At 35.5% G+C, this 18,533-nt stretch overlaps 2 protein-coding genes across 2 annotated transcripts; both read right to left on the bottom strand.

Annotated features, from left to right (window-relative positions):
• Positions 1-1,202: 1,202 nt before the first annotated feature.
• LOC113735102 (PLASMODESMATA CALLOSE-BINDING PROTEIN 2) lies at positions 1,203-1,876 on the bottom strand. The gene is made up of 3 exons (XM_072082897.1): positions 1,546-1,876; positions 1,380-1,413; positions 1,203-1,221 (listed from the first exon to the last, which is right to left on the bottom strand). Exons 1-3 carry the CDS (start codon positions 1,874-1,876, stop codon positions 1,203-1,205), a joined length of 384 nt encoding a protein of 127 aa, XP_071938998.1.
• A 7,643-nt stretch (positions 1,877-9,519) lies between these two features.
• LOC113734453 (ubiquitin carboxyl-terminal hydrolase 2) lies at positions 9,520-18,350 on the bottom strand. The gene is made up of 3 exons (XM_027260998.2): positions 18,069-18,350; positions 14,656-17,633; positions 9,520-9,915 (listed from the first exon to the last, which is right to left on the bottom strand). The coding sequence occupies exons 2-3, from the start codon at positions 17,625-17,627 to the stop codon at positions 9,687-9,689; spliced, it is 3,201 nt and encodes a 1,066-aa protein (XP_027116799.1). The 5' UTR covers positions 17,628-17,633; positions 18,069-18,350; the 3' UTR covers positions 9,520-9,686.
• Positions 18,351-18,533: the final 183 nt, after the last annotated feature.

Here is an 18,533-nt window from a genome sequence, read left to right as displayed (position 1 = left end):
CCACATTTACACGTGGAAGACATCCATTGAATACGTCCACGTGAGAATGCACAATGGACAAACCCGAACACCTAAGCATCCTATACAACGTACATCACCCATGAGGCGCTCGGCGCACCCCATGATCCATCCATCACCTTAGGGTGATGTCAAAAAAGTTAATGCCATGACCAAATTTTTCCATCAAATTTTAGAGCCCGTTGAATTGCAATTTTTTGGAATTTTTATAAAAAAAATATTGTAATAATTTGATATATGTGAAATAAAAAGATGAATAGAAAATGTGTTTGCGAAAACGTAGAAGTTTTTTTTTGATGAAAAATAACTTTCCAAATAAGACTGAAAAGAAAGATCATGTATAAAAGTTAAACGAAAAAAGATGACTAAAAAAATTGTATTCATGAAAAATGTAAAAATTATATCGTAGAAATTTGATGTATATGAAGAAAAAAGATGATTAAAAAATTATATTAATGAAAAAGAGTAAAAAAATTTTTTGAAAAAGAATTGCAATCCAAACAAGGGCTTATCCTTTTAAGTCAGGATTTCTTTTAGACTTAAAAAGGGGATAATCTTGAAATTGTTACAAAAGATTATCATGTGGGATCGATTTCTGAGTTATGAATATTAATAACTCGCGAAAAATGATATTATTAAAAGTTTAATGTTAATATCACAGCAAATTTTTTTTTTTTAAATAATCGACAAATTTACTCCTTTTAAGTCAGATCAAATGTTACTATGATTTTGACTTAGAAGGTGATAGTTTGTCATTTCAACAAAAATTACTGTGACATTAAACGGTTGCAATCTCATCTGTCATGATGACCGATAATTGGCCAAGCTTAATAAGTCACAAATGAGTCCTATGTCTAATGACAGAAAAACAAGCCAGCAGCCAAGATTGAGGTATCATATGAGCCTAAAATGTTTTGGATTCAAGTTCTATGGTTGAGAGAAGGATATATAGTCTAACATCTTATTATATTCGTAATCTTATTTATTTTTTGTTAATTGTCCAATCCCAATGTTGGCTGCTCTACTTATAATCTTTTTGTTTTTTTTTTTTGAACAAATAGACCAAAAAGAAACAGTAAATATATACATCTTCTTATATGTAAGATGGCTTAATACCGATAATTAGTGAAAAATAATTGTGTAACCAAAGAAAATACCTAAAAATTAAAGCTTAATTTGGGTCTCTAAATAGTACTAACAAGACTACATCACAAAAAGAAAGTATGAAAAGAATAGAACAACCTTGACAATTCATGCTTTTAAAGGAAAAAACTGCAACTATGCAACTAAAGATAGGACTCAAATCACAGACGACAAAGCACTAAAGAGAATGAAACAAAAGAAAAGGAGAAAAAGCATACCTCGGAGATGATGGATAAACGCAAGATCCATAGCCTGAAAATCCAAAATGAAGAAAAGAACAAAAAATATATATATATATAAAATCAGGCACAAATTCCCAAAAGAAAACACATATATACGCATGCAACCAGTTATCTTGAAAAGGGTTGGAGAGAAACAAATTACTTGGATCAGTTTTGGCTATGGTGGAGGTGCCAGCAAAGCTACAGGATCCTGGAGCCATGGCCTTGCGCTGGTAATAACTATTGAAGGCATAAGAAGCATGAGCAATGAGAGTGTTGGGAAGATAACACAGCCCAGTTGATTGAAGAGGTGCACAATCTGCACCAGCACTGCAAGCATAGTCCAGTGCTGTTTGCAAAGCTTGATCACTTGCATCACTTCTGGCTACACACCATGTTGCTGCTGCCACATGGATGACTAAACTACTGCTGATGAGTAGTAGTGCGTGTAGTGTGTGTATTCTCATCTGCACCACATTAGATGATGGTGCCATGGATTTTGTTAAGAGGTGGGATTGTAGATTTTGAGGTGATAAAGGCAAAAGCAAGGGAGAGTTTTTTTTAATTTTTTTTTTTGAGAGTGGGGTAGGAAGAGAGAGAGAGAGAGAGGGGGGGGGGTTGCAGAAACAGGGTGCAGTGTCCAGGAGCAGAAGCATAAAGAATCTGAGATGTTCTTTTATAAATAATTCTGTACCTTTTTCTTTTTTAATTTCAGTTTGTGTTCTTCCTTTTTGTTCTTTTGGTTTGCTTTTACTTTTTTGTGTTTGAATGAGATGGGTGAATATCTTTTTGGAGACTGGAGAGTGAATTCAGATTCCATTCGAATTAAGGTGTTCTCTTTTGTCTGTCTCTAGTGGTCACAGGAATTCTTTATTTTATTTTTTTGTTTTTCCTGCAGATAGGAAGTTGTCTGCTTGAGAGCATGTCAAATTCCAAAAATTAACAAGTTCATTTACTCCAAGACAGTTTGTCTATTTTTAAAGGACATTTCTTAATGTGTTTTATCAAAAACTTTCGGATGCGGCGTTTTCGAAAACTTTTCACACAAAAAAAAAAAATATTTTCGACTACCTTCAACAGTCCAAATCTAACCCTGAAATATGATTTTGGAGACTGCAATAATAGTATTGAATTTAGCGAAAAATAACTAGAAAATTATGAAATAAACATTGAAAGTAATGGGAGGAGGGGAGAAATGTGATTGATGGTGAGGTGGAAGGAGGCTGGGCAGGGAGGGGGAGAGACCTGGAGAGGGATGCATAGAAACCAGGCGAGAGTGGAGGTGGAGGTGGAGGTGAGGGGAGGTAACCTTTTGCATGTTAATACAAGTCTAGAGATATATGAGGTGTCTTTTAAAAGGTACAGTCCATTTGGATGATGAATTTTTTGGATGTTTATATAAAATTTTACTAATGTAGAAATTGTAGAAAGGGAAAATGCCGGTTTTCATCCCCAAACTTTGGAGTAAGGACACATTTCGTCCCTCAACTTTTGGGCACGACATATTTGATGTCTGAATTAATAATTTTTGACCAATGTCATGCTCAAATGGCAATTTAGCCAATTTTTAACGGAACTGGTCACGTGAAAATCACATGACCGTTAAGTAAACTTAAATCACATTTTTAACAAACCCTGCAAGTTCTTTATGGAAAACTGGCAGATTTTGTAGTATGTTTTGTACCAGATCTTTATGGGAAACATACCAACTCTTTATAGGAAAAATTGGTTAAATAGCGCCCAAAGGAAAACTAGTATATTTTGTATTTAACATAAATCAAATATGTGAAAGTTAAAAAAAATAATAAATTGCCCATAATATATCAACTCTTTATGGGAAACTGGCAGGTTTTGTTAAAAATGTGATTTAAGTTTACTTAACGGTCATGTGATTTTCACGTGATCAGTTCCGTTAAAAATTGGCTAAATTACCGTTTGAGGATGACATTGGTCAAAAAATATTAATTCAGACATCAAATGTGTCATGCCCAAAAGTTGAGGGACGAAATGTGTCCTTACCCTAAAGTTTGGGGATGAAAACCGGTATTTTCCCTTGTAGAAAAACTTATATATAAGGTTTGGCAAAAAGAATTTTTTTCCTTTTTTTCTTATTCTTTCTTTTTTTTTTTTCCGTTTGTTCTTCTTCTGCTCTTTCTCCTTCCTCCCTCCTCACTGCTAGCCACTGGCCGCTACCACCATCTCAACTTTTTTTTTTCTCTTTCTCTTTGCTCCTCTCTCCCCTCTCCTCCTCTCGCAACTGGAGGGGGAGGGGAGTAGAGGAGAAAGAGGAAGAGCGGGGGAGAGAAGGGGAGAGAGGGAAGGGAAAGGAGGATAAGGGAGAAAGGGAGGAGGAGGAGGAGGAGGAGGAGGAGGAGGATGGATGCTGGAGCATTAGCTTCATAAGAGTGCCAGTGAGTAGTGGTGGTTGAGACTTGAGATGGGGGAGGAGGAAGCAAAAAAAAAGGGAAAGAAAGAAAAAATTTTGTGTGTTTTTAGGTATTTTAAAATTTGTATATTAAAATTTTTGGACATTTTTAGAGAGTTACTACAGACAAAGTTATAAAAAAAAAACTTATCTATTAAAAATATGACAAAAAAATTCGGGTGCCAAACAAGACCAAATTGCAACTCCATTGACAAATCATACTTAAAAAAAAATACAAAAAAGATGCCATTGATATTCCCTAAGAAGATAATTAAAAGATATGTATAGGGCTTTTGATAACAAAAAATATGTTCTTCTCTCAAAACAGATGTCAGGGTATATAGATTCTTGCAACACCTCATTTCTCCCCCCGTACATAGGCCGGGGTTAATGTACCTTAAAGAGAAAACAAAGTTCTTTAAGGAGTACCGGGCTGCTTGAATTCCTTCAAGAGATCGCCTGACATTGTTGAATGTACGGAGTACTGCTTCTTCAAAATTTCTTTATTTGCTGGCTTTGCCTTTTGTGCTCGTAAAACAATTCTCTGTAATTAATGCACAAATGAGGTACAACTTTAGGTCAAACTGCAAAAATAACAAGAAGAAGAAGAAGAAGATTTCATAGATTAAATGAGCAGAAAAATAAATACCTTTCCATGTTCAAGGCCAAACTGCAAAAATTCATCCTCACAGTTTTCCACCATTTTGGCCAAGCTCTTTAAATTCTTTATTGTAACACCATTGAAACAAAGAACCTGTACAAAGAATAGGATTCAATGATAAAATGCATGAGAATCTATGTTAATTCAAGTAATAGATGTATTTCTATTTAATCAAGTAAAACAGTTCTTTTGGGAGAGCTCTCAATCTTTGGAATGTGATATTTCCATAAATAATATCAAAAAATAGTAAAACTCTATCATTTAATAATCACTGTTATTCCCATGCTTCTATGTAGATTCATTAAGTAACATAATGCTTTGATGATATATCAAATATAGCAAACAGAATTCCATCGATCTAATTCATGAACTTACATGATAACTATCTTACAAAATATCAAGATAAATAATAGTGAAATGTCCTTTAGATTTATTTGTGATCTTTGAGGAACTGTATGAGGTGAAAATCTCATGTACGGTTCCGTAATAGTAATGGGAACAGTTGAGATTATCTCAGTCAACGACTATGATTATCTAACAATTCAAGTACGGTTGACATAGTTGAAGCGCAGTCAAAATATGGATTTTGGGGATGGAATTTATGGCGTCAACCTATAGAATTTATCATTTTTCTAATTTCTTCTTTAGCCGAGTGTGAGAGATTGCCTTTTGATTTACCAGAAGCCGAAGAAGAATTAGTAGCAGGCTTCCAAACTAAATATTCAGGTTCTTTGGTGTGTTTGTCACTTTAAAATGGGTTTAATGAAATTATATATATGCATTTTCTAATCACATCCATATCTTTGAAGTCATCCTTGTCGTAGGCATCATTTATCTCTCCTGAAAGCACCTGCTAAACACATATAGGAAAATCCGGAAATTACAAATGCTGTGACTTTGAAAATTACTAATTACTCTTGACCACCATTTCTCCCACTTTATAGCGATATTCTATTTCTTTATTTTTAATTTTTAGGTATTTTCACTCCTTAGTTTTTAGTTACTCAGGTGAATCTTTAAAATTTCAATCGATCAAAAGTAATTGTTGAAAAAGTTTTAGTTACTATTCTGTGTTTGAATGAGATGGGTGAATGTGTTTTTGGAGAGTGCATTGAGACTCCATTCCAAGGTGTTCTCTTGTGTCTGTCTCTAGAACCATTGGAAAATGGTCCCTAAAAGAATGACAATTTAGCAAAAAAAAAAAAAAAAAAAAGAGGGAAAATCTATTAAATATCTTAAATTTTGTATCTCATGCAAAAATAGTTTGGTACAAAATTGTTGCTTTATTACAGGTTTTGAATTGTGTTTCTCTTAATTGACATTTTATACTCGCTTTTTCTTAACCCAAAACCTCTACTTACAATCTCTCCCCACTTATCATCCAATTCAACCATTCTCTGACATCGTATACTTCGAAAACCTTATAAAAGAATTTTTTTTTTTTTTTTATAAAAGTTTGCTAGGTATGGAGTTAACAAAAGATCCCAGACTAGGCTCTTTCCCATTGAAATGGAAAGTACTTCTCTCTATTACACCACACTAGAATGAATTTGGATGTTGTTTTTAAAAATCAATACAGTTCATAATGTACTTCATCACTTATGTTAGTTATATACAAAGATCCATATTAAATTGATCAAGTTTTACCATTTGATTAATCATTACAAATTTTGTATTAGGAATATGACTTATGTTTGACTGTTCAAATATTTCATGTAAATTGAATGCCAAAATATTCCCAAGTAAATTTTAATATTTAATATGTTATTCTAACCATCAAATTAATAATAATAATGACATTATCAAATGATTTTTTAAAAAATGTAATAAAATAAATATACCCAAATGGAGAAAAATCTAATGGAGAGGATTCTAATCCAATGAAGCCCAACTAAAACAAAATGAGAGAGTGAAAAAAAAAAAAACCCAACTATATATAGTATTTATAGTTTTTTCTCATTCTTTATTTCCATGTGGTGATGTTTGTTGAGTAGTTTCAAGTTCACTATTTTTTACTATGGTTTAAATCCCAATATCCCAAAAAAGGTTCGAATGAAAATGCATATTACCTCCATATCTTCAAAATCATCATCTGTAAGCACCTGCCAGATATAAAAGGAGCAAAATCATTAACATAGCACTTGAAATTACTAGTTGTTAATTACTTGATTGTCTTGACAAGCACAATAATAAATTTTAGCAAACTTCAAACGGGAAAATACCCGTGAAAGTATTACAATCTCTTTGTCTGGAGATTGCATCAGCTCAGCAAACTTTGCCACCATCCGCAATTAGGGATGTACGCGAGCCGAGCTACTCGCGAGTAGCTCGCGAGTAGATCGGTCAACGACTCGGCTCGAACTCGGGTTGACCGAGTTCGAGCCGAGTTTCGAGTAGCTCGAATGAAAATCGAGTCGAGTTTCGAGTCGAAATAGCCCAGCTCGAGTCGAGTCGAGTAGCTCGACGAGTCGGAGTTATTTAAATAATATATATGTATTATAATTATAAAATGACCATTATGGGTATAAGTTATGTGAAATTTACAATATATCCTTCTTTATAATAAAATCCTATAATGGCAAAAAAGTAATAACATAATTGTAAAAAGACCTAAAATGAAAAAAATTTTCGAGCCTCGAGTATCGAGTCAAGCCTCGAGCCTAAAGGAAATTTTTCGAGTCGAGTATCGAGTATCGATTTTTTGGGCGAGCTCGAGCTCGAGTCGAGCTCGAGCTTTGGTGTATATGAGTCGAGTCGAGCTCGAGTATAGCAATACTCGAGCTCGACTCGGCTCGATTACACCCCTATCCGCAATGGTGTATGCCCTCCTCCACCGTGGTGAAACTGGTCAAGCATAAAAAGTAATAGTAACAATAAAACTTTTTGTTAGGGTATTTTTTTTGGGAGAAATTGTATATGGTTTGGAATTAAGGTGGTAATATTAATAATTTTCGTTGGTCCTTCCCTTTCTATTTGTGTACTAAGAACAGAATAGAAGTATCTTGTCCTACCCAATAACTAATAATAATGCAAAACTTCTGTAAAACGGTCAAGACTTTAGCCAACCAATTATAACTAATAGTACGTATAATTTTAAGGATTTTTCTAACGGATGCTCATACGGCGCTCATTAATACACTTATCATTCACCTAACCTATCATGTATATATATATATCAATAATTATTACCTCTCTTGCATTTATATACTTTCCCTAATTAATCATACTTACCTTTCCTCGTATTTATGTACTTTTCCTAATTAATCTTTCATTTTCAAAAACATGATACCTGAAATATATTTTAACGAATGCGGATAGGGCACCCGTTAGAAAAACCCTAATTTTAAAAGATATGTTATGATTAGAGTTTATTGTATTGTAACTATACCCTACAAATACTAAGATAATGGAAATCCTCTACCTCTATGAATATTCATGAAATTCAGTTCAACTCCCTAAACCATTTTCCTCAATCTTGCTAGGGTTTTTGGTATAAGGAGGAAAATATGCATACAATTTCCAAATGACGGAACCAGGGTGATCAAGAGTGCAAACTAGAGACCTAAGGTGTTAATTTTTTTTTTTAATATATACAAATGAAGTTGAAATGCAGGGGCCTAATAAATGTGGATGTGTTCATTAACATTATAAATTGAGAGTAATCTAGGGATATCAAGGTTAAGAAAAAATCCATTAAAAAAAATTATTGGGACAACAATTTACAGTTAAGAGAATCTAATTTTGGTTTGTTTGGATAGTGCTTTTATCCCAAATAATATTCGCTTACATCATAAACACATTTCCCAACCCACCTTTTTATATTTCCAATCACCTTTTTATCTCACATACATCACATCACAAAAAGTGCTACAGTAATTATTCCAAATAATATTTCAAATAATACACTTGTTTCAAATAATATTTCAAACTCTATTGTTGTTTGACGAAAAAAAATTAATTTAAAGCAATAAACTTGACTTAATAGCTTAGCTAATGTTGCTGGTCAAGATTGAGTATATCTCGTTCTTGCACAGCTAGGGGTATCAAGGATCACAATTAAACTGAAAATAATGTAGCTTTCAAATTTGATTTGTTATTTATTCATAGAATTTAAAATTGTCTTTGAGTTAAAATGACATTTTATCAAGTTAAGCTCAATTGGAACTCAAGTGACTTTTTTTGTTGCTTTTTTACATGAATTCCATGACTTTCTGCTTATCAAGCCAAATTGGGAAGAGATCGATATGCTATCTATGCCATACTTATTAATTATATATATATTTCACACTAAATCTTTGTTTCATTGGGTTGTGCTCTGTCTAATGTTTGACCATTACTTGGTAGATGAGAAATTTATTTATGAACCAAAAGGCCATTGAATTTGACAACAGAATTTGATCAAGGTACTAAAGGGGCGCTTGGTTCTTGCTTTGGAATTGGAAAGAGAAATGGAATGATGGATAAAGAGCCCATTAATGAGGGTTTTGGTTAATTCCTCCCAGTTTGGTCGGAAATCATGAATGACCAAATTTTAAAGTATGATTCCAATATTTTAATTTCCATTGCACTGGACCAAGCGCGCAATATTGGAATTATTGTAATTCTAATACCAAAACTCCTTAACCAAGCGGCCCCTAAAACTTCCACGTCTTTATGATATTTGGGAACAGAACAGCTTGGTGGAGGGAATGGATTTCAAATTAGTCTGCAATATAACACACTGTAAGCCCAGAATAGTGGGATCTGTCATGAGGACTAGAGCTCGAACTGATACAGCCGTTTGGCACAGGGAAGTGAAAATTGTGTCCTTTTTTAACATAAAATGGGTACCAAAAGATATAGGGGAAAAAAGAGTTAAGGTCTTTGGGGTCTGCAGCCTGAACAGAAAGATCAGATTGGCAACCATAAAGGTGAATTGTGTGCAACGCAAAATCAGCTCAACCAAAGTCATACAAGGCGAAAGGATCAATAAAGCTTTGTATTTCCCAAATTGGGGCAAGAACGAATATGGATCCAAAATCAGGGCCAATAGAAAAGAAAAAAACACATGGTTTTCCCTTGATTAGTACATCTTTTAAACTCATTTCACTTCAAAAAAGAATTGTATTGGATATTGTGTAATTGTGGTTTAGACTCTCTCTCTCTCTCTCTCTCTCATATGGTGCGTTGGTTGCACCAAAACTCTTATAAGAAATGAACAAAAAAAATGCAAAATGTTTCAAACTCTTTCATAGAACAAAATGTAGGCCTCTGAGTGAAGAACTTCTTCCAGAGAAGCCTCACGCACGTAAGCATCACTGGCATGATACCACACATAATCTCCATTCTGACTTTCAGTGTTCTTCATGCCTCCCCTCACATATGCAACATAGTGGCCTCCCCTCATTGATCCCATATGTTCCACCAACCCCACCAAATTGTATTTGTATCTGTCCCTCTCCATGCACCTGTAGGCAAAAAAAAAAAAAAAAATTTAAGCAGCAGTCAGAAGATGTTTTGTCGGTGTATTCTGCCAAATGAAATCAAGTCCTGAGCTTTCTAACCAGAAAGACCATAGCAATAAAAATATTAGTAGCTGTGACATAAAAATCAAGCATATGTGAAAAATGCATGAAAAATCAAAGTCGAGCATAAAATTGGACAACCACAGATATAATCAGATGTGGTATAACAAGATCAGAGAAATAATGAAATCCAATCTTTCATTTCTGACAATATCTTATTGGAGAGTTGCATGGCAGTAGCATCAACAGATTCTCGTAAATAAAAATTACATAAGATGGATCTTTGCCAAGAGGGCATTATTATTTACAAGTTCTTGCAATTAGTGACATTCCTCTATTTACGCGATGATACCAGCTAATCAACTAGCTCTGCCAGATGCTAAAATGCTCTACACTGATTAGTCATCCAGCATATAGTATATTAGACGTCCAAACTAAGAGTAAGGGAAGGATGAGTAGGTGGTAATTGAGGTAACGTAGATGCTTTTACTTCCAAACTAGAATCAAAGAGATCAGAAAGCACTTATTCCTTTTCCATCTGTAACCAAATCAACAAATTGACTTCCCGAAGTTCCTTGCCAGGATGATTTAAAACTACTACTATCAATCAAAATTCAAAAGTTGTACTTCTCCCGACTCCAAAAAGAGTTAGAAGACAACGTGCAAGTCTAATTTGACATTCATGAAAAAGTTTTGCCCCCAAGTTCAGCAATTTTTGTTCAGCAGTTGAATCTCTTGGTTGAATGAAGACCGAAACAGAGGAAAGAATTCAAAGTCTTGCAGTTATAACTCTGGCGTGCCTCTAATTTTGGTGCCTTTTGAGATGTCCACACTTTTAAAATTACATGAGGTGTGGTGTTTTACGTGTTATCTTATCGACGGAAAGTAAAGCATTTGATTTATGAGAAGATACACCTAGATCCAATTTTGTGTGCTATACTTTATGGCATAGCAAAGGTCTTCAATTTGACACAAAGTGACAACACAAGTACAGTCCCCTAGTAATTGCCCCTCTAGCATATTTCACTAAGAATTGAAAAACAGCAACAAAGACTCAAAACACAACAACAAAAAATGAAGCACATAGAATATTTCAAGGATTGTCCTAGACATAAAACAAGACATTTCAGTGGAGCTAAAATTATCCATCTGTAAGACCTAAGCTGTTGAATTTTTCGATAAGCACAACCAAGTTACATGCATTCTGTCTTTACAGCATCGGATCATTATATAAGCAGTAAACATGCAGTTGAATTGCTTCTGCTGATAGCATGTCGTGCGACAATTACAATAACTCCACTGGTAATTGAATTGGATTAGCGTTTTGTTGCAAGACACAAACAATGCAAAGGTAGATGGAAGATTAACATCTACGATGGAAATACTAGTACAATTTATGAGTACTACTTGCAATGAACAGTACGACAGAATGAAGTTCCAATAGTCAGGATTTGGCAGGCCCTAAGCTTTAATTTATGAAGATGCAAATATCTCTGTCAATAACCACATTCATAACTCCTTTTTTTCTTTATTTTCCTTTTTTTTTAATACAATGGGTTGGAGGGGATAAGCTCCAAACCACAGGCTTGCTTGGGGTCCAATTCTAGACGCTACAATCACCACTGGTTATATCCCTTGGCTCAATCGAATATATAATATGAGTTAAAAAAAAAAGAAGATAAGAGTAAATTAAAAAAATTAGTTATCTTGAGGACATGTTCTGTTCATTGCACAAAGGGATGGACCCCATTTGAAAAGAAATAGTAGCTGGTTCCTAAATGACTTGATTAGTTACTGACATTTTATAGCTTAATCAACTCTTTTTTGTAAACATCTAGACACTAGAAGTGTCCTTGAAGCAGGGGAAAATTTATTATCTAAACACAAAATTAGAAGCTAAATGTACAAGGATTAACCAAGTATGGGAAGGAAAGGAAAGGAAGACAATGGAGGAAAAGAAACAGAAAACTCCAAAAGAGAGGTCTACAAGGTCTTAGCCAGAATTCCACTTCTTCTTGGCTAGCTCGGCACTTTAATGGTTGCCAAGTATCACATGAAGCCAATTATTATAACCATAGCTAACTATTCTACATAGTTGAGGTGGCCATGCCAAGTTTCAAACAAAGCATAGGTTATTTAACCCAAAATGATCCATAGATTCTCTAAGCCATACAATCATGGTCTGCCATACATTTGATGTCAATAGCTTGATATCACATAAAAAAACCAGTTTTGATTTATTTGCTACAGAGTCCTGATGTTCACCTTCATCCACTGAAGTCCAAGAGTAACAGCTGTTAGTGAGACATCTTTACACTCTATAACATTCCTAGTTTCCACCTTGACTAGTAAAGCTTAAACCAAGTCCTAATGCTGGCAATTTTCAATAACTACTACTGTTAGTCAACTGGCAGCTGTGTTCTTCACTTCTTTCTTACATAAAGTTTATTGAGTACAACTCTAAGGATGCATATGTGTGGTTGCACATGCACTGACTAATAATCAGACAAATAAACTGATGAAAGATAAATCGAGGACTCCACCTTTTTCCTTGTGGTCAACCCATACCTAATCAGCATTTTTCCTAGGTTTTACAGTTTCCAAAAATGATGCCTGGTATCTGTTATGATCTCAGTCAATCATCCCAGAGCAACTCTTTCCTAATATATCTGAGAAAAAAGGGTTCTAAAACCATAAAATGCAGCTCATAATCAACCTACTTCACAATCTCTATAAGAAAGAAACCAAATATCTTTCAACTCTGGATACCATAAAACCATTTGTGCTGCATCCAAAGCGCAACTGCTGATTGATTATGAGCTATGCCTAGAAATATCTCCTGCATCTTTATTGAAAATGGAAAGGAAGCTAAATAAAACAGAATGATAACAGATTCAGGTGATATAATTAGCTGGGGTTATCAGCTGAGGAGCAAATATTTTGGGGAAAAGACGGCAGAAAATGGCAGAGAAAAATGGACACAAGCACCTAAAGGCATAATTAGCTTCATCAAAGAAAAACTGTGACAACCAAGCATGTATTTTGTGTATCACATCTCTTTATGCAAAGATGACCTTAATATTACTCACAGATCCAATGTACCCTTACAAGGCAATCTCAATTCTCAACAGTCTTAGCTTTGGTAAAGTCTCACTTTCCATAAACCAAAAGGCACCTAAGCACAAATTTTCTGCTCTGGATCCTCCAAGAAAGAAAATTCATTAACCAGAGATGGATCATACAGTTACGATATATGGATGCAAGTACAACAATGCTTCTTTTGGCTTCCCTGAATAACCAAAGCAGGAACCTATACATATCCTCCGAGTTATAGTCAACATGCGAACAAAGAGGGAAACAGATGCATATTAAAAGAAAAAAAGGGTAAACACTTAAATGGTCACTAAACTGTTGGCGCAACATACTTTTGCAACTAAACTATGAGGATTTCAAATCACCCATTGAACTCCCAAAAAAAAAAAGCTTCCAGCCTTCTCTCAATTTTCACTGTTAGGTCCATCTTCAGTTATCATTGAGGAGATTCATTCATTTAAAGAAAGGCAAAAGGTATAAAACCAATCACCATTTTGCTCCTTTTTTCCTTTCTTATTCCCAAATCCCACATCCAAATAAAGAAACTCCCCACCCCCCCCCCCCCACCTACTTTCTTCTCCACGAATCCTACCCCTACTAACCCCCAAGCATGTACTCTTGCCACTTCTTCCACCCTACTACAGCAGTTTTCGCAACTTCAATGCTGCCATTTCTCCTAGCAAAACCCCAAACAAGCATATAACCAACAATGGCGCAGAAGTAAGCATACCAGCTCCCTAAATCTGATAGAATACCCCACTCACCACACTAATTGCTTTCCTACACAACAATCCTCAACGCTACTTCTTCCTCTCTCCCAGACCACCAGCAATAACAACAAAGAAATAGATTCTGACATTAATTTTAACTTTTCTTTCCATTCTGTGTCAAGATGACCAATTAAGGCAATTTTGTTGGGGAACACTGGAGAAGAACTTCCATTCATTATCCATTGAACAAAAGTACAGAACCTTCACAAGCCTCTTTCAACAGGCCAGTTTTACACTTTATATTGAAGTCAAAACTATCGAATTAGAATTTCCCTATTGTTATTTCACTCTGGACAGGCCTATCAAATACCTATCTGCTGCTAGATTATCCTCTCTGAGGGTCTGCATCATCCTTCTACCTCATGTAAATATTCAAAGATTGTATCCTCCTAAGTTTAGCATAGATTCAAGAGCTATTTCTTAAGTTTTTGTCATGCTCCATTGATGCTTTTATATCATGCAGTTTCAAAAATATAATGTCTCATGCTTTTCCAGGGACCAAACTGAGTTCCCAACTTCACTATTTTTGAAATTTCAGCTAATCCATCCACCCTACAAATCATTAATCACTGAAACTAATATCCTAATAAAAATTCCCAAACAGATTTGTAAAGCCCAAAAACTGAGAGACCGAAAGACACAGCAATAAGTGTTGTGGAACTTCTTTAACTAAAACAATTAATTGTCTTCTGTTAGGAGATAGAGAATAATGCAATTAAAAAGTCAAAAGAACATGTCACCAGCCACACCAGAGTAAAAGAAAATGAAAGATGAATGAATAATGATTTCTTTAGCAACAAATTTGAGTATTGAATTGCACCTTGGATCCATGTATGACTTTAAATCTATTGTACGGTCGAATTGCACATAGCCATTCAGTTTACTCAAGCGCCCTCGAGCATCTTGACTGAACCTTTTCAGATGGATTGTTAGGATAGGTGGTGCGCTATTAATTAGGATTCTCTTAGTAGCATCCCTCTCGACTTTTTCTGCATTCTTCTCATCATCCTTAGTCTCTTCTGTTTCACATTTACCAGTTCCTGTACAAAATTCGTCCTTTTGAACTTTACCATCAGTGCATCTGACATGGGAACCATCATGTCTTTTGCAGTTGTCATCCAATTTACAGAATGTCATATCCCCATCAGAAGTTCCTGGCAGACAAACATTTGCGAGGACTACGTCACATTTTTCACCTTCCATGCTGGAATCTACTGAATTCACTTCAGCATTCTCACCATTTTTGGGCATGACATTCTGCTTAACATCAGTCTTTGTACTGTGTGACAGAAAGCTGTCATCAGATGGGTCAACTGTCTCATTTTTCAGATAGCCATTACATAGATGTCTCACCTCAGAGGAAAAAGGGCTGCTATCCTGTAAATGTGACAGACCAGAAGCACGTGTAGCTTTGCCCAATTCTGTCATTTCTTTAGACCACGGGTTCAGAAGTTTCTTTCTTGATCTAATTTTTTGTTCTTGCAAAACCTTTGCACAATTTTCACATTGCCAAGCATGTTCATTTTTTGAAAGAAGCTCTGGTTTTGTGAAATAAGATAAACAACTCTGAACAGAAACTGGAGCATCAGTGTTGTCAACTTCATCTGGGTCAGACTCACTGCTGTTTCCCCCAAAACCAGCATGTAAAACTTCATTTGTCTCAGAAGCATTATACATGGATGAGGGATTCATACTAGGGCCTGTAGCTTCAGGCTCATTAAACAAGTCACCAAAACCATCAAATTCCATTGAATCTTGTTCACAACCTATAGCTGATGAGAAGAAATCACCATCTGTCTTCACTATGTCACAGGTATCTTCTTTATATGGAAGCAGAAGAACTTCAGACTCTTGAACAAGCAATGGAGTTTCCTCTTCTGAAAATTTCCCCAAGGAATCAACTCCAAGATTTAAATCTCTAAAACAAGTCAAAGAGCTGAGTTCTGAGCTATTCTCCCAATAAGCCTCGCTATGCATAGTATCAGCACATCCAGAACTGTCAAGGACTACTTTCTCATCAAATTGTGAGGCCATATCTTGTGCACTCAATAACTTCTCTTTCCCGTGGTGAACTAACTGCATCTCATCATGAGAGCAACATGCTGTATCTGTAAATGTTGAAATATTATCACCACATGAATCCAAAGAATTTTGCAATACTTCATTTTGTACAGTATTTTCATCTGCAGAACCATGATTGATTGAAAGGTCATCCATTTGAGAAGTCATGTTATCATTGTTTGAAACTGTATCTGCCTCAAGAAAGTCCAACCAGGTGAAATCATCTGCTGGAATTGGTTTCTCAACAATACTTTCAACAGCTTTGTTGGACTGAGCACGTTGATCAGATGACAGACAGTCTGCAGTTATGCTCTTGGTATCAGCCATAACACTTACATCAGTAGCAGAACCACCAGAAGAAACCACATTTTGTTCAGGAATATGTACACTAGATTGTGGTGTGCTAGAAGACTTTCCATCAACATAAGCAGCAGATGTACTTGTAGATGGTAAATCATTTGTATCTCTGACCATTTTAGGACGGATCCTTGCATTTCTCCTCGGGGGTGGTTTAGGTTTTTTGGCTCGATTCACTTGCTGGACCTTTTTGGAAGGGGGCTTTTTTGTTGGAACTGGTAGTGAGAGATCCAAATAGGGCTCATAGACCAACGAAGAGTATCCGCATTCCAAGCAGGTAACTGTGCTCGAGAGTTGACCACCAAAGATGGCATCGACGAAGGTAGGATCTGAATTGCCAGCTTCCTGGGAAGATTTGTTCTGTTTTTTTGCACTCAGTTCTTCAGTAGACAAAGCATCAAGCAAGCACCGAAGCAATTCATGACTGTCTTGCTGTTGGTATCCTCTAAATTGAGGCGCCTTTGCACAAACACAACCAAAGAACGATCTAGGATTTATAACATTTCTCAAGCCAGACTCTGGGTTGGTCTCGGAAACAAGCTTCTTGAAAGCAGCAGTAAGGGGTCCAAAACAGCCATCCAGTTTGCAAAAATGACCTCGTACCCTATCCAGTGCTAATAAATTCTGTATGACAGAATTAAAGAAACAGGTGTTCCCTAAATTAATCAACCCTCTAACTACATAACTATCCCTACCACCTGAACCAACTACTGCAGACTTTTCTGACGTTATAGTACTTGTTACACTGCCACTTCCAAACCAAACATCTTCTGAATCCAAAGCAGCACCATCAGACCGCCGTATTTTCATCATCTGAACAACTTCATGTAATACATCTTTTTCTTCAACACCATCTTCTGATTTTTCAGCAACAATTAAAATATTGCAACAGAAACACCAACGAAGTTGAGGATTTTCAAGTTGGATGACTAATGAATGATGGTTCTGTTTAGCATGTCTAATGGCATGGGTTTGAGGAGTTGTTGGCAATCCAACACCTCCACACGAAAAATGGCCACACTCCAAGCATACCCAAATGGCCTTAGACTCTGTTCTCGACTCTGCACCCCCCTTTTTCTTTCCTTGCTTACCTTTCCCCTTACCCCCACGTCTACCATCCCCACCATCCCTACAATCTTCACACTTAAATGACTCTGAAGACCCAAATTTAGCAGAAAGCTTCTCTAAATTCACACCCTTATCAAGATGTGAGCATACTCTTTTATCCTTTAAAACTACAGTAGTTCCGTCATCAGTGGCTTTATCAGCATTAGCAATAGTGTTCTGCTGCTGAGAATTAGTTTTTGCAGAGGCAGCCGAGACCCGCTTATCCTTTTGACCACTTCTGGGCTTCTTTTTAGCCTTTTTCCCCATTATTTCCTATAATTAATCCAAGAAAATCACGAACACGTATACAAAGCACCAAAAAAATTTCACAATAAAAAAAAAAGACACCTAATCCAAGTCAAGAAAAATGATCCAAAAACATGCCAAACCAAACCAGCTATAAACTCAAGCATACAACTAAATGCAACAGAAAACAATACTTGGCTAATAACATCACATAGTAAAATCTTCGGACAACATGAGCAGAAAAAGGGGCCAATTTAAAAAATTAATAAAATACTTAATAAGAGGAAATATGGCAAAAAGTTAAAAGAACCCATTAAAGATTAAGCTTTTCTAGAGAAGCCCAGCTGAAGTTTTTGACTGAATAGAATACCCAGGTGCAGTTGAGTAAACAAAACAGGAAAAAAAATAGGTGAATACTTTGAAGCAGTGAAATGAATGAATAAATTTAAAAAAAAAAATCACCTGAATATATGGAGAAAAAGCTAGGGATATCTTCAAGAATCTGCAATGTATGGGAAGCTACATGCGATGGGGAACAAACAAATAAAAGTGGAAAAAAATGGGGGAAAACAAAAGAGGAAAATGGACTGTTGTCTGAGGGCTTAAGATCCTAGAGTAGCAAAGGCAGCTGTAACAGTAATAATCTTTTATAGGAGGTTTTGGGGTGAAATCTTTTTAGTCCCTCTTCTCAGTTTTCTCTGAGGGAGAAAATAGAGGTGACAAAAGGGTTTATGCGTTTTTGAGGAGGTCAATATGAGTTCTTCAAATTTGGGAAAATTGCCATTCTTGAAGATATTGAGGAAATTAATTTTAGAGATTAAGGAAAAGGAAAGAAAATATGTGTTTTGTTTTATTTTACATTTTTTGGGTAAGAAAATGTGTGGCAATATTTAAGCCATTTAAACAAGGTAGTCCACTAAAAACGTA

Source organism: Coffea arabica, chromosome 3c (assembly GCF_036785885.1).
Source record: "Coffea arabica cultivar ET-39 chromosome 3c, Coffea Arabica ET-39 HiFi, whole genome shotgun sequence".
Lineage (NCBI taxonomy): Eukaryota > Viridiplantae > Streptophyta > Magnoliopsida > Gentianales > Rubiaceae > Coffea > Coffea arabica.
Note: the sequence above shows the minus strand (reverse complement) of the source record. Positions and strands in the feature narration are given on the sequence as shown.